Here is a 25,149-nt window from a genome sequence, read left to right as displayed (position 1 = left end):
TTTAGAGGATCATGTTAACACTCCAGAGGTATGACATACCCATCATACATTGTGCACTTTCAACCTTCATATGTATGACAATATCGTTTTCGTATTGAAGGCTGAGGACGAAATGACGTTGAATGCTTTCCAACGCTCCGCTTACATATTGAAGCCTAGGAAGGAATTTAAGCGGTACTGAAAAGGATCAAGATGGACCTAGAGGGGGGTGAATAGTACAAATCCAAATTTTAATAATTACTTGGCAATTTTAGGCTAAAGTGCGGAATATAAGTGTAAGCCTAATAATTGCAATGACAAAGAGTAAGCTATTAGGAGTGAAGCAAGGCAAGCGGTAAACAATAAGCAAATACAAGTACGTAATAAGTATTAACACAAGTAGAGAGTTAGGGTTAGGAATAACCGAAACTCCGAGAGAGACAAGGATGTATCCCGATGTTCACTTCCTTGGAGGGAAGCTACGTCACCGTTAGAGGGGCGGATGTTACCACGAAGGCACACCAACGCCACGAAGGTTCACCCTATTCTCCCTTTGAGATAACTCCACGAAGGCGTTTCTCAACCACTAGTGGTAAGCCTTGAGGTGGCTTCCAAACCTTCACAAACTTTCCGGGGGATATCACAATGGTTTGATTCCTCTCCGAAGACTCCTACCGCCTAGGAGTCTCCAACCTCCAAGAGTAACAAGATCACGGGGATTGCTCAAAACTTGCTCAAATCACAAATCACTTTGGTGGGAAGGAGGAGAGGGAGACGATCTATCTTTTGATTGGAACAACACTCAAAAGGACTCACAAATGCTCTTGGGATCTAGGATTTGGTGTAGACAAGAGTGAGTGAGAGGAAAGGTGTTCTTGGGTGTGTCTTAGCTGTGTTGAACACCCTTTCACGAGGTGGGAGAAGAGTATTTATAGTGTGGAGTGAAATCCAGCCGTTGGAGGTGCAATAAGTCACACAGGGTCCGGACGTCCGACACTTGTCGGAAGTCCGGGCGTCCATGAGGGGCCGGACGTCCGACAGGGGTCGGTCGTCCGAGACCAGTAGGCATGACTGGAACTCTTCTGAATTCATCAGCGGCCGGACGTCGGACAGGGGTCGGTCGTCCGAGGCCTGTAGATGTGCCTGAACATATTTGAATTCATCAGCATACGAACGTCTGGAGTGGCCCGGAAGTCCGTGTTATACAACACAAGTTCTACTGGTGGTGGCTTCCAGATTTCTGATGGGTGTCGGACATCCGGCGCTCGGACATCCGGAGGGAGCCGGATTTCCGAGATATAGTGCACAAATTCTACTGGTGTTGACCTCCGGATTTCCGAAGCTTGGCCGGACGTCCGGCCCTCGGTCGTCCGGGGGGAGCCGGATTTCCGAGATATAAGCCTTACAAGCTACTGTTGTCAGGCTGCGGATTTCCGGAGGGAGCCGGATGTCCGGCCCTCGGACGTCCGGAGGGAACCGAATGTCCGAGGTAATTGGACATATATTGAATTGTAGACAGTGGACAGTATGTGGTGTTTGATATGTTTGTAGAGATGTGGTATGAGAAAGTTTATCGCAAAGCCTATGATCCCCTCTTAATAGTGCGGGATCCCTATACTCAATATCAGTAAACTCAAAAGGCTATTCTACAGCATCTCTTCTTAATCCCGAGTCTTCTCGAAATATACATCACCAATCTTTTCAGGCAACCTTTGGCACATAAATCTTAATCTACTAAAGTACTTGTCATCCTGAGATACACTCAACAGATAGGATTAGTTTCCTATGTATGTGTTGTCATTAACACCAAAAGACAATTAGGGGCATAGCATGCACTTTCAATCTCCCCCTTTTTGGTAGTTGATGACAACATATACATAGGTCTCAAAAATATTAAAACATACAGTATAGTCTAGGAGATATTTAGTACGGAGCTCCCCCTTAAGATATGCATGATAAAGAAATCAAAGCTCCAAATGGATCAACATGGAAGGATAATAGATCATCGTAGAAATAAAGGAGCAAGACATAATAGTCTATGATGATATCATAGCAAGTCACAACCATTCATAAGTAGCCATACATGAGTTTTATCCATTACATTAAATGTCCAAAGACTAAAAATGACGAGAATAAAAATTTAACTACGATACATTACTCCCCTTTGGCACCAAGTACCAAAAAGGGAGCCATCAATAGCACCAACCAAACTCAAGGCGCATCACCATCATCATCAGCATCATCAGCCAAACCACTCCCCCCAGCCTCGTCAAAGAACTCAGACCACTCAGGACCAGAAGGGAAGCCAAAATCAATGGAAGGAGCAGCAGGAGGGGCCTCATCATCACTCACATCAAGATCTCCCGAGGCTCTCAGACGAGCCTTGAGGGCATTCTAACAGGAAACTAAGCGGGAAACCACATCATGGGTTTGACCACACTGAAAGGAGACAGCCTTCATCAAAGCAGAGTGAGCTTCGCCAAGGAATTTGGCAATGCGACCGAGAGAAGCGGAGCTAGATGAAGGGGTGGCGGCCCGTGCAGCAGTGCGGCGAGTGGTAGTAGAGGAAGAAGGGGCGCTCTTGGGAGCAAAGTCATCCGCCATGTGAGCGGGAATGGTCCACTTGCGATGGATGTGGGTGGTAGCCACAGAGAAATCAGCAACGTGGTTAATAAGTGCCTGGATGAAAGGAGCGTGAGGAAAGGCTCGCTTGTACTGAAAGCTAGCAAGCCTAATCTCATGCCATAGGAAATGAGGCACATTGATTTTGCTCTTGGGGTTCTCGAACAAGTGGTACATGATGTCGATACAATAGCCAGTGCAAGAACCCTTATCACCCATCTTGGGATAGATGGTGCGGATGACACACTGAAAGATAATGAAGTAAGGTGAGGGCCAGATGGATACCTGGTTAAGGTCCATCAGGCGCTCATCCGCATCAAGCTCGCGTAGTGGTTTGATTAGGTGTCCACACACGTCAATAGTCTTAGGCGCATGGTTAGGATCATCCTTATGTATTTTATAACCGAAATGGGGAAAACCCAGTGCGGCAACAAAACTAGCATAAGTGGCTTTGAAGCGAACGTCGGAGGTGATCCAGGTGACAGTGTTGTCGGAGCCATAATGACATGTGGCATAGAACTGGTGAATGGCAGCAGCATTATAGTCGCAATGAAAAGAAAACGGGGCGGCAAGCCCCGATGACTCAGTAAGCTCAATGGCACCTAGATATTTCGCCGGGTGCATGCGAAGATGCTCAACATCAATGAAAAGATGATTAGATAACCCCTTAGGGACTATGACGGTGGTAAATATGTCTGCCTGGACATTTGTGCGGAAACGAGAATCCGTAGAATCACTGCCGACCTCGTATTGATTTACGTCGCGGCGGAAAGTAAGATAGGAAGCTGCCCCAAGTGTGCTGAAGTTCGTGATATTACGACCTAATGTGGCAGGAGGCTCTAAGGAGATGGGGCGAGCTTCACCTGCAGGCTGGGCAGGAGGCGGTTGTGGCATGTAGGACGCCCTGCGAGACCCGAGCTTGGACCTTCGAGCGACGGGTTGAGGAAGTTCCTCGGCGGCAAGCTCCTCCTCGAACTCGGGGTCAGCATCATCAGACGGCGAGGGAGACGGCGAACGCTGGGGCGGAGAACGCCGAGCAGTCCGTTTGAAGGGACGGTGTGGCTCATCCGATTCCGACCCCGTGTTCATAGGGGTGCGAGAGGATGAGCCGGCCACGATCTTCCGAGCGGTGTGCTTGGTCTTGCCCATGAAGCCCTACGCGGATGAAAACTCCCCAAATGAGGAACGAGCATGGAGATACATGAGTGAAATCAAATCCAACGCGAAAGGAGATGGAGGAGCGACCTGAGGATGGATCTCGCGAAGAATACGGAGGAAGAAGGAGGGGATCCGTGGAGGAGAGCGGCTCGGGAGAACCAGGGCTGGGCGCTGGGGAGGAGCTCCTCGAACGGTTCCCTGGGCTGGCGGCGGTGGCTGGGAAAAAGGGGGCGCTGGGGATTAGGGCAAAAGCCCAGCCCCGCGCCCAGCTTTATATAGGGGCCCCGAGGCGTCGGACGTCCGAGAGGCGTCGGACGTCCGGAGGTCGTTCTTGCGTCGGGCGACCGACACTGGTTGGACGTCCGGAGGAGGTATTGCCGTGTCGGACGTCCGGAGGATGTTCTGGCGCCGGACGTCCGAGATGAGCCGGACGTCCGAGAGAGGGAGGAGAAGGGAGAGGCCAGTTCTGGTAATTTTTGTTTTGATAATGATGACTTGCATGGTATATATATATATATAACAAACTATGACCACTGTTTTCCTAGAAGCATTTCATGCATGAAATGATAGGTGCGTACGTTGTAAGCTTGAAAACACATAGAATTACGACGCACTCCCCCTAAATATATGCGCACATCAAGACACAACCATAATGTGAGTGTATGTATGTGTGCAAGGTTTCAAGATATGTTGTCAAGCTCCAAGATACCAAGTTCACGCCTAAGTTGACAGAACCTAGCTACGCTAAGTGGCTTGGTGAAAATGTCGGCTAACTGCATGTCGGTACCCACATGGGTAATATCAATGTCACCCTTTTGCACATGGTCTCTCAAGAAATGATACCTAATATCAATATGTTTTGTGCGAGGATGATCAATGGGGTTCACGAATATCTTTATGGCACTTTCATTATCACAGAGAAGAGGAACGTGTCGATACGTGATACCATAATCCTTCAGTGTTTGCCTCATCCATAGCAATTGAGTAGCACAGCTTGCGGCTGCAATATATTCGGCCTCGGCCGTGGAGAGAGAAACACAGTTCTGCTTCTTCGAGGACCAACTTACCAACGAGCGTCCAAGAAACTGACATGCACCGGAAGTGGATTTCCGTCCCACTTTATCACCGGACCAATCCGCATCAGAATACCCAATAAGATCAAACTTTGCATCCTTAGGGTACCATAAGCCTAACTTTGGGGTGTGAACGAGGTATCTAAGAATATGCTTAACCGCCGTGTGATGGCTTTCCATAGGGGAAGCTTGAAATCTAGCACATATTCCTACACTTAACATGATATCCGGTCTAGATGCGCAAAGATAAAGCAGCGAACCAATCATGGAGCGATAAGTAGATGGGTCAAAAGGAATACCGTTTGAGTCTTCATTTAGAACTACATCGGTGGCCATGGGTGTCTTCATTGGTTTAGCATTTGTCATATCAAATTTCTCAAGAATGTCCTTGAGATACTTAGTTTGAGACAAGAAAACCCCTTCTTGAAATTGTTGTATTTGAAAACCAAGAAAGAACTTCAAGTCCGTGTTGAGTGACATCTCAAAGGTCTTGGTCATGGAGGCCACGAACTTCTTGCACAAATGGATGTTAGGAGAACCAAAAATGATGTCATCTACATAGATTTGGCATAAGATCAAATCACCATTTTCCCTCTTAGTAAAAAGAGTGGGATCGATCACCCCCACCACAAAGCCATCATCGAGTAGGAACTTCTTAAGATGATCGTACCAAGCACGGGGTGCTTGTTTAAGACCATAAAGTGCCTTGTGAAGTTTATATACATGGTCTTTGTGATGAGGGTCAACAAACCCAGGTGGTTGTGATACATATACCTCTTCTTGTAGAGGACCGTTAAGAAAAGCACTTTTCACATCCATTTGATGCAAGGTAAAACCATTGAAAGCAGCATAGGCCAATAAAATGCGAATGGACTCAAGACGAGCAACAAGGGCGAAAGTTTCACCAAAGTCCAAACCTTCAACTTGGGAGTACCCATGTGCTACTAACCTTGCCTTGTTGCGTAGAACAGTCCCGTTCTCATCTTCCTTGTTCTTGAAAATCCATTTAGTTCCAATGACATTATGTTCCTCAGTTGGTCGTTCTACGAATGACCATACTTCGTTGCGTGTGAAACTGTTTAGCTCCTCTTGCATAGCAAGTAGCCAGTCATTGTCACATAATGCATCCTGAACCCTGTGTGGCACAGTACTAGAGACAAACGAAAAGTGAGCACAAAAGTTTGTTAATTGTTTACGAGTCACTCTACCTTCCGATACGCCTGTGAGGATTTGATCAATATCAACACGACCGGCCACACGTGGCATGATGGAGGTCAAGGTTTCACGAGGTTCAACTTCGTTTCCATCATCAACGTCCTCAACATATGGATCATTTATGTGCAGAGGAAGATATTCCTCTTCGCGTTGCACCTGTTGAGGTTCATCATCAAGCATACCCATACTTTGGTCTACCTCTTGAAGATCATCTTGTTCTTGAGCGTCATCAGGGTGAGAGACATGTTCTCCCACTTGATCCTCAACAACTGGCATGATGGGTGTGCTAATATCTTGTGGAGGTACGGGCAGTGAACTGTCTTGAGGATGCGAGATGTTCTCATCATCTTCATCATCATCATGGGGTCTTTGTTCCATAGGCAGAAGTGCACCTACACCCATGTTTAAGATATCTTGTGGAGAGTCTTCTTCACCTGCATCATTTAGATCAACTTGCTCCCCATGGGAGCGGTTAAATTCATCAAACGTCACGTCACAGGTTTCTATAACAAATCCAGTGGATTTTTTGTAGACTCTGTAGGCGTGAGAGTTTGACCCATAGCCAACAAAAATCCCCTCAGTTGTTTTGGATTGAAATTTCCCTAACCGTTCCCGTTTGTTGAGGATGAAACATTTGCATCCAAACACACGAAAGTACTTAACATTGGGCTTGTTGCCAGTTAGGAGCTCATATGGAGTTTTCTCCAATATTGATCGGAGGAAGAGTCGGTTTGATGCATGACATGCTGTGTTGACGGCCTCAGCCCAAAAGCTATGTGGTGACTTGTATTCATCTAACATGGACCTTGCCATTTCCACAAGTGTCCGGTTCTTCCTCTCTGCCACACCATTTTGTTGGGGGGTGTAAGGTGCGGAGTACTGATGTTCAATCCCCTCATCACTAAGAAATTCTTCTAGGGTGTAGTTCTTGAACTCAGAGCCATTATCACTTCTTACTGCCTTGATGTCCTTGTCAAACTTCCGCTGGGCTTGTTTGGCAAAGTCAATGAAAGTGACCTTCGTCTCGTCCTTGGACTTGAGAAAGAACACCCATGTATATCTTGAGTAATCATCAACAATGACTAGGCCATACTTTTTCCCTCCAAGACTTGCCCATGAAGGAGGCCCAAATAGATCCACATGAAGGAGCTCTAACGGCCTCGAAGTGGATACAACGTTCTTGGGTGGATGCCTTGATTGATGTTGCTTCCCAGCTATGCATGCACCACACACACGATCTTTCTTAAAAGATACATTTGTTAGTCCAAGAATGTGATTACCGTTTGAGAGATTTTGAAGATTTTTCATGCCAACATGGGCGAGCCGGCGATGCCACAACCATCCCATGTCGGCCTTGGCCATTAGACAAGTTGTATGGAAAGTGCTCTCTTTCGAGAAATCAACCGTGTAAAGGTTACCATCCAACTCTCCAACAAAAGCCACTTCAAGAGTGTCTCTCTTAAAGACTTTCACATCCGTTAGTCCAAATAGTGTGTCATAACCGACGGAAGACAATTGACGAACTGAAAGTAAATGATATTGAAGAGATTGGACAAGCATGACATTTGCAATAGACATGTCATTAGTGATTGCCACCTTGCCCAACCCAATTACCTGCCCTTTCGACCCTCCACCAAATACAATGCTCATGTATGGTCGAATGGCTTGCATGAAGTCATAGAGCAAGTTACTATCTCCGGTCATATGATTGGTGCATCCACTGTCGATCACCCATTTTGCTCCACCGGAGAAAACAGCCTGTAAAGAATTAAGACTTGGTTTGAGGTACCCATTTTGTCATGGGGCCTTTCACATTAGTTACAAGAGTCTTAGGGACCCAAATAGCATAGAATCGAAATGCATTACGGGGACCAACGAATTTAGCATAGACTTCTCCTTCCTTTGATTTGCGTAGTATATAGGATGGCGGAATGAATTCGGTTGTCTTGTTGTGAGTAGACGGACCCCTAGTGGCCGATCCACTCACAACCTTACCTTTCTCTGTGTGTCCCTCTGGTACAAATATTTCCTTAAGAGGAGTGGTACACTTCAGAGGAGATGCAGTTTTCTTGGCAGTGCTTGGGTTGAACCCAAGCCCTTCCTTGGCGACACCTCCATTGTGTCGACTTAAGATCTCATTGAGAGTCTTTTGTCCTTGTGCACATGTCATGAGACCTCTGTCTAGCTGTGCCCTTAACGAACAGTTCTCCTCAAGGATAGATGTCAGTTCACTACTAGGGTTAGTAGTGCAGGTATCAACATTGATAATAGGTGAGGACTAGGCCTTAGCTAGAGTGTCAAGATAAGTGACCTTAAGTGCCTCAAAGCTCTTTGTAAGAACAGTGAGTTTCTCTTCCTTGTCTTTGAGAGATAAGGATAGACGCTCATAGTCCTTAGAAAGAGAAGCATGAGAGTTCACAAGTCGGTCTTTATCATTTAGTAATTCTCTGCACACATTTTCAGCCTTTTTCAAGGAGGCAAGATCATTAGCATGTTTATCAAGGTTTTCACCTACTTTAGAACATAATGCATCATTTTGTGCTTCCTCATAAAGGACTTTCTGCTCAAGGAGTTCATTTCTCTCCTTCTCCTCAGTGACGAGGGTTTCGAGTTCCTTGATGGTATTGGTGTGCTTACTCACCATTTCCATAAGTATGCGAAACATAGTGAGCTTCTTTCCTTTAAGAGAGCACATAAATTTGTTCATTTTAGCAAACATGGGATGATCTAAATCATCATCCTCATAATGATCTTCCGCATCAAGATACTCATCAGAAGGGGTAGAAACTAGGCTGAAAGAGTTTAACCGTGGGGTTACCTTAACCTTATCATGGGAGCTTTGGTCTTCCCCATCTCCCATGGCAGTCTTTGCCATCAAACACTTGTGAGCGTTGCCCTTGTAGTCCTTCATATAGTTGTAGTGAACAACATCACCACTTTTGTTGACTAGCCTCAAGGTACTCTGTGTATCTTGAGCTACCCCGGCAACTCCACCAACATCTTCTGGATCTGATTCTTCTTGTGTAACTATTGCTCTTCCATCTGTCCTCTTGGACTTGGAGTTAATAGGGTTTGGTAACTTCTTCTTTACAAAGGTCTTTGGAAACCTTGGTTTGTCTTCTCTCTTCTCATAAGGGCAGTCGTTGGAGAAGTGGTTGGTTTCCTCACAGTTATAGCATTTCCTTACCTTCTTCTTTGGAAATCTTCCCTTGAACTTCCCTGCACTGAACTTCTTCACAAAGAGAGTAATGTCTTCAAACGATGGGCTTTCATCAAAGTCAACATCATCACCATCTCGACAATCATCATCACCTTCTTCTTCTTCACTTTCTTCTTCGTCATACTCATGCTTGGCTTTCAAAGCAAGATTGATCTTTGATGTTGAAGTGCCATGCATGGCTAGGTGCTTTGTTGCATTTGCCTTTGACTCTTCAAATAATTGGAAAGTGGATATGATGTCATCCGGAGTCATTTCTTTGAAAGCATGATGTTGTCTCATGTCCCATACCATTTGATGGTGATATGGAGCAAGAGCGTGAAGTAACTTGTCCACAAGGAATCTCTTGGTCAGATTGAAACCATCTTGCGTCTTGTCACAGTCACATGACTCAGTGTCTACGGCGAGAGTCATGAGTCGTTCTAGTAGTTGCTTGGGAGATTCACCCTTTTCCATACAGAAATTCTGTAATTGCCCCTTGGCAATTTCATATTGAGCAAGCCGAAGAGTGGAGGTACCGGTCTTGGTCCTTATGATGCTATCCCACAATTCCTTGGCACTTGTGATGTGAATGTAAGGTATTCGTTGCTTGTCATTCATTCCCTTTCTTATGCACATGATTGCAGTGTCATTGAGATGCTTGTCATAAGTTTCTCTGGGCGTGAGGCATCTTGGATCAACAGGATTGTACCCATGCTCGAGGATGTCCAGCATCTCATCATTGGCGTACCTAAGATGATCCTACATACCAACTCTCCACAAAGCAAAGTCGGAATTGTCATCAAGCAAGGGAGGTTTTCCTCCAGGATTGTACTTAGGTTTCTCAATTTGAGATTTAGCATAAAGCCATGGAACACTGGTTTGGTTCCTCTCCGGAGGAGGTTGGCCAAATGAAGTACCGTGCACGTGGGGCCCTGAGGCCCTCGGGGACGTGGTTGTCCCCGTGGTTAGTGCTGCTAGTCTCATTTGTATTATGGACTCAAGAGAAGCATCATGCTCCTCTTTTTGCTTGGCAAGGGCCCGTTCCAGGTCCTCAGAGGTGAAAGACTTGACTTCCGCGGAAGTCCCGTCCCTCTGCACTGGAGCTACCGTAGCTGGATCCACGTCCATCTCGCTCTAGGGCGGTTAAGCCACACAAATAGAGCACGAGGCTCTGATACCAATTGAAAAGGATCGAGATGGACCTAGAGGGGGGTGAATAGGTACAAATCCAAATTTTAATAATTAGTTGGCAATTTTAGGCTAAAGTGCGGAATATAAGTGTAAGCCTAATAACTGCGATGACAAAGAGTAAGCTATTAGGAGTGAAGCAAGGCAAGCGGTAAACAATAAGCAAATACAAGTATGTAATAAGGATTAACACAAGTAGAGAGTTAGGGTTTGGAATAACCGAAACTCCGAGAGAGACAAGGATGTATCCCGATGTTCACTTCCTTGGAGGGAAGCTACGTCACCGTTAGAGGGGCGGATGTTACCACGAAGGCACACCAACGCCACGAAGGCTCACCCTATTCTCCCTTTGAGATAACTCCACGAAGGCATTTCTCAACCACTAGTGGTAAGCCTTGAGGTGGCTTCCAAACCTTCACAAACTTTCCGGGGGATATCACAATGGTTTGATTCCTCTCCAAAGACTCCTACCGCCTAGGAGTCTCCAACCTCCAAGAGTAACAAGATCACGGGGATTGCTCAAAACTTGCTCAAATCACAAATCACTTTGGTGGGAAGGAGGAGAGGGAGATGATCTATCTTTTGATTGGAACAACACTCAAAAGGACTCACAAATGCTCTTGGGATCTAGGATTTGGTGTAGACAAGAGTGAGTGAGAGGAAAGGTGTTCTTGGGTGTGTCTTAGCTGTGTTGAACACCCTTTCACGAGGTGGGAGAAGAGTATTTATAGTGTGGAGTGAAATCCAGCCGTTAGAGGTGCAATAAGTCACACAGGGTCCGGACGTCCGACACTTGTCGGGAGTCCGGGCGTCCGTGAGGGGCCGGACGTCCGACAGGGGTCGGTCGTCCGAGACGTGTAGGCATGACTGGAACTCTTCTGAATTCATCAGCGGCCGGACGTCCGACAGGGGTCGGTCGTCCGAGGCCTGTAGATGTGCCTGAACATATTTGAATTCATCAGCATACGAACGTCCGGAGTGGCCCGGAAGTCCGTGTTATACAGCACAAGTTCTACTGGTGGTGGCTTCCAGATTTCTGATGGGTGTCGGACATCCGGCGCTCGGACATCCGGAGGGAGCCGGATTTCCAAGATATAGTGCACACATTCTACTGGTGTTGACCTCCGGATTTCCGAAGCTTGGCCGGACGTCCGGCCCTCGGTCGTCCGGAGGGAGCCGGATTTCCGAGATATAAGCCTTACAAGCTACTGGTGTCTGGGTGCGGATTTCCGGAGGGAGCCGGATGTCCGGCCCTCGGACGTCCGGAGGGAGCCGGATGTCCGAGGTAATTGGACATATATTGAATTGTAGACAGTGGACAGTATGTGGTGTTTGATATGTTTGTAGAGATGTGGTATGAGCAAGTTTATCGCAAACCCTATGATCCCCTCTTAATAGTGCGGGATCCCTATACTCAATATCAGTAAACTCAAAAGGCTATTCTACAGCATCTCTTCTTAATCCCGAGTCTTCTCGAAATACATCACCAATCTTTTCAGGCAACCTTTGGCACATAAATGTTAATCTACTAAAGTACTTGCCGTCCTAAGATACACTCAACAGATAGGATTAGTTTCCTATGTATGTGTTTTCATTAACACCAAAAGACAATTAGGGGCATAGCATGCACTTTCAGGTACTCACTGGAGAATTATGCGAACAAAGGAAAGAACCCGGTCGCTGGGGGCTCACGTCTGTCAAGGATGAGAGGTATGGGCAATGAGGATGCCGATGACGATGATGATGAGTTGGATGAACCGGAGCCTGTTGTGAGAAGAAAGAAGCTAGCTTCTAAGAGGGGACGAGGCCACACGTAGTTGTGGCTATGTGAACTTATTTGGCTAGTAGTGTCGTTGGTGTTTGAACATGTCGAACTAGTAGATGTGGCTATGTGAACCATTTGTACCATTTGCACTATTTGTGTTTTAAGTTGTAAAAATTTGCACTTGTAGGTGTTTTAATGCTATGAATTGTGTCTATCTGGGTGTTTTAAGTTTTGTGAATTAATATGCTGTGAAATGCTATAAATTAATGCTCTGAAGTGTTGTGAAAAAACAGAGATGCCACTAGGTTTAACATGTGTGGCGCCTAAGCCTTCGGCGCCACACATGTGCAACGCCCAAGCCTTCGGCGCCACACATGCTCAACCTACTGCCATCTCACTTGGTAAAACTTTTGTGTTTTATGTCTTGCTAATATTTTTTCCTGGATATACAACCTAAGTGGTACCTACTAAACTAGTGGAGTTTAGTGGATATACGAACCAAATTAGTGGATATGCAACCTAAGTAAAAATACGAGTAGGTTTCACATGTGTTCGGCCCAAGGCTTAGGCACCACACATGTTCAACCTACTGGCATTTTTACTGCCAGCAATTTCACATGTGTGGCGTCCAAGTCTTAGGCGCCACACATGTTCAACCTAATGGCATTTTTACTGCCAGCAATTTCACATGTGTGGCCCCCAAGGCTTAGGCGCCACACATGTTCAACCTACTGGCATTTTTACTGCCAGCAATTTCACATGTGTGGTGCCCAAGGCTTAGGCGCCACACATGTTCAACCTACTAGCATTTTTACTGTCAGCAATTTCACTTAGCATAGCAACAAGTGGACTTTTATCATCCATTTTTATCATTTAGCATAGCAACAAGTGGACTTTTATCATCCATCATAGCAACAAGTGGAACAACACAATAGGTTCAAACATACATAATAGGTTCAAACATACATAATAGGTTCAAAGTTACATAATAGTGGAGTTTCATAGTTAGAAAGCGCGCAAGTGGACAAGGTTCAACAACACAAAGGGTTCAAAGATGAAAGCGTGCATGAGAATAGAAGCCTCCGGCTCTATTGTGTCGAGCAAGGCCCCTTTCTCTTCTTCTTCTTCCTCTCTTCTTCCTCTTCCGCTTCCCTTTTGCGCATTTTTGAAGCCTCTTCCACCACCCTCTCCGTGAAGCGTTGATGCTCCCGCTCTCTCTTTGCTGCGCTCTCTGCCAGTGTCTTGTTAAAGCTAGCTGCAAATTCTCTTTGACGTTTCTCCATCATCTTCTCGTGCTGCTCCTTCATCCTTTTCTCATATCTCTAGTGGTCAATTGTTATTTTCAGCTCCTCCTTCATCCTTGCTTCATACTCCTCTTCCTTCTTCTTCCGCGCTTTAGCTGCGTCCTCCTCTCTCAACTTCTTTGCAGCCCTCTCCCACAACCCCTGGTCCTCACTGACTGCATCCTTCTCCCCCTCCACTCCGTTGTTGCCTTGTTGGGTTGAGACGCCACGATACCTACATAAAAACAACAAGGCTCAGAGTTAGTACAATAACATAGAAAGGAGCATGAAAAACAACATGAAAAAGATAAGTCAAATATGTGACATACGGAAATGGTCCTCGTAGGTATCCACGCATACCAATCTAGTAAGTTTGCACAGAAATGCCTCATGCACCATCGATGGTGCAAAGGAGTATGGTCGGGAATGAAAATGTCAACCGCTTTAATTATGCCTTGATGGCGATCCGATATGACACAGATTTCCCTTTCAGACGGTAATACTTTGGTTCTCAAAATATGCAAGAACCATTCCCAGTTAACATTGTTCTCCGCCTCAACCAAAGCAAAAGCCAAAGGCCTTAACCGGTTATTGGCATCACTTGCTATTGCAACCAACAAAGTGCCCTTGAATTGTCCCGTCAAAAACGTGCCATCGATGGAGATGACCGGCCGGTAGTGCTGAAAAGCCCTCACACATTGCTCAAATGCCCAAAATGCATGGCCAAATACTCTGACCCTCTTTCCATTGTGAATCCTTGTTTTCTCTCCGTACGGCTCGACCACATGAACCATGCCCGGGTTACTGGCGCAATAGCTCCCAACAACCTAGGTAGTCGGTTGTATGCTTGCTCCCAATCACCATACAACATCTTGAATGCGACTTGCTTCGCTTTCCATGCTTTCCCGCATTTCACCTTGTAGTGAGAGAGGGCTTTCACAAGATCTTGTATGCTTTTTATGCTCATTGTAGGAAGAGAGGATATGGAGTTGGAAAGCCTATAAGCGATGAACTCGGAGGTGAGTTGTTTATGGTTTTGCGACGAAAGCTTGCCATCAACCCTCTTGCCTCGACATGTGTGAGGCATACAACTGACAATGTTCCATCCTGGCCCTCCTTTCCATGGTCTTGCACGGACAATCCATGGACACCCTGAATCCTCACATGCAACCGTGTAATGCAACTTCATGTTTGAATGAACAACTTTGTGTGGCCTATAATGCGTAAAGGAATATTCATCCAACCACATCTTCAGTTCAAGGAATGTTTCGAACTTTGACCCCGGCAAAATTAAAATTTTCTTCCCACGTTTGTCCCTGTGAGAAGGTGGCCTAACTCCAAACAATATGCCTTCACCTCCATCAATCACGGATTCATCTGCAAGGCTAAGATCCTCGAACAATGGTGTCCGGTGATCCCGCCCTAATACCTTCGTGAAAGCTTCAGCGTCCTTTGCCGTGAACCCTTTCTCATCAACTTCTTCATCGGGACCCTCATCGTCCGACTCGGATGCATAGCCACGTGAGTATGGAATAGAATGGTCCATGGTCTCTTGCAAATTATATTTGTCCAAATCACCAAGGTTGTTGTCATGGAGAACATTATCATCATTCTCATCATCATCCTGCTCATCATTCTCCTCTAGCAATGGTTCATGTTGGATATTCGATTGTTGTGCTGAAGGAGGTTCAATGTTGGCCTCTTCGTTGATGCGTGGAGGACTTGCTTGGCAACCCGGTTCAAATCCAAGTGCAAGTTAGGAACATTTGATTTGATGGCAAATAGCTCTAGAGCCTTGTCTAGTGATTCGGCCATCGTATCCTTGTATGCAAGCCAACGTTGCTCAGAGTTGACACGCATGGTCTTCCAACAAATGTGCATTCCGAATCCCACATTATGACTACCATCAAACTCAACAACATCACTGGGGTCCATCCAATTCAAATCCTTTCGGACTTGTTTCAACAATTCAGCATAGCTAGGATAGAAATCGAACACCATGTCAAGCTCATCCGGGTCCGGATCAATATTGCCTTTTAAAAAGGCATCCTTGTCCACGTGATGAACATAAACACATGTTTGTCCTATCCCTAAACAACACAACATACAATATTTTCTATAAACAATCATGCAAATACTACAAAATCTACTTAATAAAAATAAACCCTATTCCTAACTTCCAAACATCCATAATCCTAACCTCATCTTACACCTAACCCTAACCCTAGCCTAACCCTAACACGACCATAATGCAAACATCCAAACAACCCTAATCCTAACCCCATCATACCCCTTATCCTAACATACAAACAAATACAACAATATCATATACATCCCACATTTGATGAAAAACTAGGGTTTCCTCACATTTGCAAAAAAGTGACCAAATGATATTTTTTTGGGGATGAGAAGGAGGGGATCGGGGGGGTTACCTTAGGGGGGGATAGGACAACAAATGCCCGGACCAAACCTTCAGATCTGTTGATTTGGAGAGGGATTTGAGGAAGGGGACGACTTGAAGTCGAGCTGTGAAGCGAAGTGAAGGGGGTGAATGAGGAGGGGATGGGGGAGGGGGCTGGCCCGTGGCTGGATAAGTCACAGTGTGACGCCTAAGCGCTTGGTGCCATACTGCAGAGTGTGCAACGCCTGAGGCTTAGTCGTCGCACTGCCTGAAGGTGGGGCCAGCTGTGCGAGCGTGGCCGGGCGTGTGGCGCCGACGTCTTAGGCGTCACACATTGTAGTGTGGCGTCTAGGCATCGGGCGCCACACAAAAGGGTCAGTTGGGTGAATTTTTCTCCATCGGATTCACTTTGCGAGTTCTTTCAGTCTAGGGGTCAATTTTATCAATTTTGCGTGCATTGGAAGTCCATACCATCACAACCGATGTCCCCGCCGCTGCAGCCAAACTCCCACCCACGGTCGTCAAGGTACCAACTGTTGATGGTGGGCTCAATACACGTTGAGTGCTTCTTGGTGAATATGGGCAAAGGAGACTTGTTCATCTTCTCCAAACCCCCCGGTCTGAGGCTCCTCGATTCAACGCCGACGAGCCACCAGAGGTGAGCACTAGTGTGGGGGCAAGGATTCAGGTAACATGATGGTGGAGTAGAGCCGGACATCAATGGCAACAAAAGGGGTGGTGAAAGAATATGGGTTTGGGTGGTGAGGGAAGTTATGACCAAAACATCCCGTCTCTCTCGTGCTTCCCAACGCGTGCATTCACGTTCAATGATCCATCCCCTCGAGCCTGGCTCTGAGGCTGGCCATAGTGGGAGTAACTTAAGTAGTATCATATTTTTGGAACTAGTAAACATGCTGATGTGACAGACAATTAAAAAAGAGATAGAGGGTTAAAGTATCATAGATAGATACCGTAACATGTTAAATGCTATGCTACTATGTGTCTTGCATGTTAATAAATGAGACCATTTATGATAAGTACTAGTTTATGATACTATGCATTATAAAGATAGTATCATATCATAGTATCATATGCATGATACTACTCTATGATACTTCCGACTATGGTCAGCCTGAGGTAACAAACAGATTCATCTATGAGGCCCATTGATGCTTTAAGAAGCATGCGAGCTGTTGTCCGTTTAAAAAAAAACATGCGAGCCACAAATTTGGTGAAGCCTAGCTGAGCAAACCCTACGTTTGGCATAGTGAGGGCATGCATGGGCCAAACACAAACAACCAAACACATCGATCATACTATCTACTCCCTCCGTTCCTAAATATAAGTCTTTGTAGAGATTTCATTTATAGACATACTTTAGAGTATAGATTCAATCATTTTGCTTCGTATGTAGACTCTTAGTGAAATCGCTTAAAAGACTTATATTTAGGAACGGAGGGAGTAAATTCAAGATTCAACTATCCAAACATGTCCTAGTACTATCCAGATTCAACCATACTATATAAATTCAAGATTTAACTATCCAAACACATCCTAGTACTATCCAGATTCAACTATCACTACTTTTTCCGGATATGTCTGTAGTCATGGAGTCATGTTTTTGCCGGTTGTGGCAATTCATCGTGTAATCTTTATTTTTACTTTTTCCAGATCGTTACTTGGAACTTGGAACATTTTCTGGATAAATGCGATATTTCTTTTTGAGGAGTACGGAAATAAAAGTTTTGGCAATCATTGACTCACAATTGCCAAACCTGCAGAATACTAACTCAAGACAGAACAATACGGAAGTCCAGATGCGATGAACATTACCGAATACGAACAAAGGAATGAATCGTCCAAAATAAGCATAATTTAACAGTACACCTTGTTGAATATCATCCAGTCCTAATGACGTTTGGATAAACATAGCATCAAAAGATTGCTTAAATAGTGCCATGAAGGTCAAGGTAATCAGAGGTTCCCCATGAGCTGAACGCGAGATGGTAGCACGAAAGTTGTGACCCAGAAATGAAGAGCTGACTTCAAACAAAGATGTGCCAATTCCTTACAGGTGACCAAACAGCCTGGATCATATAAATCACACAAGTATCAGCTACTAAATTCGCACTGAAATAAACCAATATAACTTTAAAAAAGTACAGGGTTAGCAAGCACTGCCAAGCAGTATACAAAAAGCAAAGTTCATGTCTATGCTGTTTTAAGCTCAAAAAAATGTCTATGCTATTTACTGTTCAGAATTCAAACCTAGAAGGGAATACCCAGTAAGGCCTTGTTTGGTATTAGTGTTTTGGAGGAGATTGGTGGGGATAATCCCCCAAGGGATTGGGTGAAACCCCAACCTTCACCCAATCCCTTCAAATCCTCATTTATCCCCAATACACTAGGTAGTGGTAGTGTATTGGGTATTGAGAAAAATGCACTATAAATTGGGAATTTGAGGGGAAATGTGGGGATGAAATATGTCAAATACACTAGAACCAAATGGTGTTATGGGATATGTGGGGATTGAGGGGTTTGACGGGGATAATCCCCATAAATTCCCAAAAATAAACTAGTACCAAACAAAGCCTAAAGATTTTTCTTTTAAAGAGTTGTCTAAAAGGTTGCACCAATTCAGACAAACTGACAATTACCGTATTATGGAAAGAAAACTGAATAAGATGTGCTATCTTCTACTTCCTCTATACCTAAATACTTGTAGTTGGGGAGAACTAGTCCAGTTCTCCCCAACTACAAATATTTAGGTACAGAAGGAGTAGGCAAGAGGTAGCCAAATCATCAATTGATTTCATGCAGCGAGGAGTACGAGGTACTTCACCAATAATCGTATGCATGTTTGAAACGAGTAATATCCTTTCTGGATTTCTTTGGTCTTCTAAATGACCAAATGCAATACTACAAAATACTCCCTCCGTCCCAAAATTTTTGTCTTAGATTTGTCTAGAAATGAATGTATCTAAATATTAAAGCGTGACTAGATACATTCATATCTAGACAAATCTAAGACAACAATTTTGGGACGGAGGGAGTACATTAATATTAGGATTCATGAACAGAAGATAAGAGAAAGTAGAGGTGACATTGGGCGTCATAGTTAGGAACTTAATGTTAATAATAAGGACCATCTCCCAACCCAGTACCACAAGAAACATATGTAAGAGTAAGAAACGCATTAAGATGGTGATTTCCCAGTAATATAATTCATGAACAGAAGCTAAAAGACCCAATATGAAACTTGCACCAAGCTTGTGAAAGAAGCTCACTACAACTCCCAGCATAAAAAGAAATCTGCACTTTGGAAATCTGAGGTAACCTAAAAGATGTTTTTATAACAAATCAAAATGAGCAAGGAAATCAGCATGAGCGGCCAGTTAAAAGTACAAAATTGCAATGTCAGAATAAACTTTACAATCCATGAACAACATAGTTACCAATGTAAACATTATGCTGGTCCTGGTGCCAAAATTACGTCGCGTGTACTGAATAAAACCAGTTCTAGGACAGTCATATCATGGGATCAGTATCCATTGGAAGCATACCAGGATATTGTGCAAGAAAAATTCAGAAATTGTAGCCGGGGAACATTCTGAATGTGAAATACGGCAGAACAGGATAATGAACATGTGTAGAGACTAGAGACCATACAAAACAAATTATGGAAATATCAAGCGTGTCATTATCTCTACAACCAACAGCACTTGTGATGAAAACTTGTAAGACAGACTTAATTATTGAATGCCCCCCAAATTCTTGTCATTTGGAGCATAACCACCTCAATATCCTACCTATCTTGCAAGAAGAACTAGTCCCTATAACCATGCAAATCCTAGAAAGGCTGGATACATTTGCGCCCACTCCAAAAGTAATGCACTTACTCATGGTGTTATTATGTAAAAAAAGAGCAGGCTTGGTGCGGGAGTATTACCGAAATCAGTGCTCTGGAGCGAGGAAGGCGGGCGGCCATGCCAGGAAGTAGGCGAACATGGGGTGCCCATATTCCTTGCCACGTTTCGTGGCCAGGCGCTCCAGCTTGCCGGTGCAGATATCGTACGAGTAGCGCCCGAACCCCCAGGTCTTGATGAACACCTTCCCCGTGCGAGCGGTGTCCATGTCGCTGGGCCAGACGCAAACAGTCCGTTCGCAGGGCATGCCAGGAACCATATCGATGTCGGTGGGCTTGCGAGTGCCAGGAATCATGTCGTCCGTCTCACTGGGCATGCCAGGAATCATGTCGCACAGCGTGCTCAACTCCGCGACACTCTTCTCCATAAGCCAACCGTTGTCGCTCCACCTGCCCATCCCGCGCACCCACAGCTGCAGCTGCTCCTCGCCGTCGGTCACCAAGCAAAGGCGCCCATCCGGCGTCTCCCCGACGCGGAACTTGCACACAGTTAACGGGTCGATAGTCAGCGCGCGCGGCCCCTGCAGGTAGGAGAACCTGAGTGTGGCAGGGTCCAGCACGAGCATGCGCGGAGAGTTGCAGATGTGCCAGTATATCTTCCCGCATGCGCGCACGCCGCGGTTCTCGAACAACCAGGGATTGAAGTCGACGTTGGCCTCCTCGTCCCGCGGGAGCGCGCGCCAGCTGCAGTCGCCGTTGGTGACGGACGCGACCCAGGCGCGAGGGCGGCCCTCCTCGATGGCGAAGCAGACAGCCTCGAAGCAGAGCTTGCTCGGGTGAGCGCGGGAGAGCAGCGCGGAGCCGATGTAGTACCTCGATTTGCGCCAGCGGCGGTCATCGCGCACCGTCTCGCGGCGCGGGGGCGGAAGGACCGTGCGGCGGCGGTTGGACGGGTCGAGGACGAGGAAGCGGGGTATGGCCCCCTTGTCCTTGGGTATCTCGTCGGACGACTCGAAAAGCAGGAGGCCTTGAAGCGAGTCGAAGAGGAGGAAGCGGAAGGCGTCCGGAGCGAAGTCGAGGGTGAGGCGCGGGGAGGCGGCATCGAGGGGAGCGAACAAGGCGGGGGTGTCGAGGAGCTTGGTGTCCCGGCCGGGGAACGGGGGAGGGGGGTGGGTTGGGTGGTGGAAGTAGCCGAGGAGAGGAGGGGCGCGAGGGAGGCAGCGGGCGGCCAGGCGGCGCCAGCGGTGGCATGCGAGTGCGGCCCGGAGGAGGTCGGCGAGGGAGAGACGGCGGAGAATGTTGGAGATGTCCAACTCGGTGAGGACATCGATGGAGGTCGCCGCCGCCTCCGTAGCCTGTGGCTCCACCGGCGGCGGGGGAGGAAGCGAGGTGGAGGAAGGTGGCGCTTTTTTGGTTTTGGTCTTCCCTTTGTTCTTCCCCGCCATCGCTGGAGTTGCAGGAGGGTTCGAGAGAGGGACCGGACTGGTGGACTGGCTTTTAGCAGGATAGAATGGAGGACTACCGGCATGTTTGGTTTGTATAGAAGGGCATATCCAATCCTCGTGCCGCCCGCCTGTCCGTGCGGAGAGATGCACGATTTTACCGTAGGCTGGGTGTTGGGTTAGGCTGTTTTCAATGCAAAGGTGTTAAAATGTGGTGCTAAAAGCATTAAATAGCTTAGCAACTTACTACACTTGTTGTTGCTAAGCTCACTCTATTTAATGATTTAGCACCTAAGCTCTCTCATGCATTGGTCATATTCTTTCATTTAAATGGTTTGTCTAGGTTCCGTGTATGGCTTTGGTTCTTTGTGGAGTCACCAAAGTGTTCTCTTTCCTCCTTAATTGCTATGTCATGTCATTTTTTTTGCTTATGTGGCATGCTTAGTAAAGCACTGGGAAGGGCCTTAGAGCTATAAGATAGTTGTTGGTAAACTTTGCCACCTAGAATATATGATGATGTGGTAATAAATAAATGAAGAGAGAGAAAAGTTATATGTAGATTAACCAACAGCTTTTACACAAGCTTCAAGGTTACATAAAGAGCAATTGCATTTATTCCCTCTTCTCCTATTGGATAACTTGGATGCAATCATTAGAATAGTTGTATGATCCCTTGTTGGTTGGTGACATGAACAATTTTACCAACAAGACTACATACAAACAATTTAAGATGCTCTTATCCAGAATTTCAGGTCGGGTTATTTGGGTTTTAAATTTCAGGTTCCGACATTAGTGCAATTCCAGCGCCCTGATCCAAACGAACAACGTTTTTGTCTGTTTTTTGTTTTTTTATCGATTGTTCGCCTGTCCATATCTTCTTTTTAAAATGGGTCAGTCAATGTATCCAACGGGAAGCAAATGGACGGCAGTAGTGTGGTAGTAAAATAATAAGAGAAAAATGAGAAAGGGTGGGTCAGCGAATTAAATAAGTAGAGAGGGTTGAGTGGGTGGATGGATGACAAGTGGGTCAGGCCGGACATAGACGGACGACGCACACACAGAAAACCTCCGCTTTGTGTCCGACTACGACCCAAGCGCGATCCGAATTTACGTCAGAAATAGGTCGCGTCCGTGTTTTGGGTTTGGGTCGACGCGTTGGACCTCCATTTTTGTTCGCGCTGACCCAAATAAACGCAAACGGACGATTTGGATCGTTGCGTTGGAATTGCTCTTACATAACCAAAATTGTTCCAAAAATAATAATACCCAACATTTTGGGTATGCGAAAATTCGGGTTCGAGTTCGCGTTTACCCGAATTATCCGAATAGGAGCAGCGAAGTGCAGAGGAAGGAGGGAATCACCATGCAGGTGACATTGAGTGAGGTCAGTGAAACGAGGGGGGCATGTATTGCGGCGGCCAATGTTGAGGATATCGCTTATCGTTAGCGTCTCGGAAAGCTGGGGATCAGAGATTAATTGGAAATTAGACGATTAATCAATTTTATCGATTGAATGTTAGTCGGTCATTTTTTGCAAATACGAGGTTCCCCAAACTAAAATATGCTATATTCAAGACTAAAAATATAATGAACAAAAGATTAACCTTGATTCCTGGCCTTTGAGTCCTCGTATGATGATAAACAAAATAGGACAATAGTACATAATGCATAACAAGGTCCACAAAACACAAATAAAGACAGTTTTTACAAACATAGTGCTAGTAGTAGGCCAGATTTATCGGTAGATTCGTGATAAATCGCCTCTCAAAGTGATAGATCGCTGCAAACGATAAACGATGAATATAAGGCATAATCTTATCGGTCACCCCTGAGTAGTGATAAATCGGACGATAAATCGCCAAATTGAAAGATTTTTTGAAGAGTGGCGGCAACTGCGACGGCTTGCAATAGATGACGGCGAGCGTAGGGGTTAACCCAAGATCAAATTTCAGAGGGGGCACAGATGTGTTAAATGGAGGAAATTTCTTTGCTAAGTGGAGGAAAATAATTATTTACTTGCATATTACAAAGACCTTGGAAATTGAGTGGGGCAGTTGTCCCCATGGCTTATACACTAGAGCCGCCCCTGGCCGAGCGGTTGTGCTCGCGTGTTTGGAAGGCAGTCTTAGTTGAGTGGTTGACCCATGGAACTTGAGGCTTGAAAGTGCTAGTTATTGACTAGAGCGGGGTGAATAGGCATTTTTTATGAAAAGCTACAAAATAGTAAATGTATTTGAATTGAGAGGAAACGATTTAGGATCAATTAAGAATAACAATCAAGGATCTAAGCAAGGCACGCAATGAGACCAAGACATTCAAGCAAGTATGGCATAGTCATAATGCAAACACAAGTATATCAAAGATAAACTAGAATAGTATAAAGACAAATGCAGATCAGATGAATGTCTTGACACAAGAGAAAACAAGCAATGGCTTCATAGTACTAAATGATATGTAAAGGAATGGGAAGGTAGAACCACTTCCTTGACGAAGACTCTAGATTTGTTAGACCAGTTCCAGTTGTTGTAACAATTGTACGTCTCGTTAGGGAGGCTGAGATTTAACTCAAAAGACCTCGTCTTCACCTTGAGCTAAGGTCACTTAGACCTCGCACAATCACTTAGACCTCGTCTTCAGGGTAGACTTTCGAAAACCGTACAAACTCGGTCACTCGACAATCCACAATGATTCTTGAATGCTCTAGACCACGACGCATAACTATTTGGAAGATCACAGTCTTCAAATGTAACGAGTCTTCAGTTCTCTCACAACAGATAGACTTCGGCAAACACTCTCGCTCTACTTGTTTGGGTTTATCCTCGCATGATAGCTCTCTCTCATTGTCTTCAAGGGTGGGTTGCTCTAAAACGACAACAGTCGTATCTAACTCTGAGCAGCCACCAACTTATTGTGGAGGGGGTGGCCTATTTATAGCCAACACGCAACCCCACGTGATATGACGAAAATGACCCTAGGTCAATGGCCAACCGACACATGTCACAACGATCGGATTTCAACGACTCGCGCGGCAACATTACTTGGGCTACAATCAATGATGACTTAACCAACTCTAGAAGAGATTTACTCTCATTGTCTTCACTGAGATACCGTATATGGGTTGAGCATCACGTAAGCTTTTGACTTTGATCACCTCGACCCACTTAATGATATGGTGGTTCCTATGATTTAGGAAAGAAGAAACAAACAACCAAAAGACGTCGTCTTCACGTCTCATTATCTTCAAGTGATTGTCTCCGTGCACCACCAATAGCTTCAACATCTTCAATGTCTTCGGACATATTTAGGGGTCGTCTTCGACGGTTAAACCGAATCTCCAGGGACATCTATCAGTGTTATCATATGTAATCTCACAAACACATTAATCCTTCAACCACGTTTGTCTTCAATACTCCAAAACCAACAAGGGGTGGCACTAGATGCACTTACAATCTCCTCCTTTTTTGGCAATTGATGACAAACTGGTTGAAGTTTTCAAGAGGGATAAAATATTGGAAGCTAAAGACTTGAAGATTGTGATTACAAGATATAGAGAGCTCCCCTTCAAGATGTACTTATGAAGATTTTTCTTTGAATGCAAAAGCACATGGAAGGTTTCAATTGTGGAGATCTCCACGTATATGTTGGAACCTAATCACAATGCATTTAAAGGATACTTTGAAGATAATGAAATGCATAGTGAAAAACGGGCGTCTCAAGAATGACTTCGGGCGCATAAGAAAGGAATTTTGTAAGCGCGCCAAAAGTATGGTAAAACAGCAAAATGTGCAGGCATCCATGAGGACTTCAGTTTTACAACCCAGAATAGCAAATGTTCAGAACGTGAGTTGTAAACTTAACAAAATAGTATCCAACCCATTGACCCGTTTGAAGACTATCAATCCAGTGCTCCTCCCCTTTGTCATCGAATGAACAAAAAGGGCAAAAACATTAAGGCACTT

At 45.4% G+C, this 25,149-nt stretch overlaps 1 protein-coding gene across 1 annotated transcript; it reads right to left on the bottom strand.

Annotated features, from left to right (window-relative positions):
- Positions 1-17,687: 17,687 nt before the first annotated feature.
- Positions 17,688-21,269, bottom strand: LOC123398610. Its single transcript, XM_045093065.1, has 2 exons — positions 19,833-21,269; positions 17,688-17,970 (listed from the first exon to the last, which is right to left on the bottom strand). Exon 1 carries the CDS (start codon positions 21,191-21,193, stop codon positions 19,838-19,840), a length of 1,356 nt encoding a protein of 451 aa, XP_044949000.1. The 5' UTR covers positions 21,194-21,269; the 3' UTR covers positions 17,688-17,970; positions 19,833-19,837.
- Between the last annotated feature and the right edge of the window lie 3,880 nt (positions 21,270-25,149).

This window comes from Hordeum vulgare, chromosome 5H, assembly GCF_904849725.1.
Source record: "Hordeum vulgare subsp. vulgare chromosome 5H, MorexV3_pseudomolecules_assembly, whole genome shotgun sequence".
Lineage (NCBI taxonomy): Eukaryota > Viridiplantae > Streptophyta > Magnoliopsida > Poales > Poaceae > Hordeum > Hordeum vulgare.
The sequence above is the reverse complement of the archived record's forward strand: the minus strand, read 5'-3'. Positions and strand labels throughout refer to the sequence as shown.

Bases quoted from the DNA above. Each gene is read 5' to 3' on its own strand.
- LOC123398610 (XM_045093065.1), bottom strand. From the start codon at position 21,193: ATGGCGGGGAAGAACAAAGGGAAGACCAAAACCAAAAAAGCGCCACCT.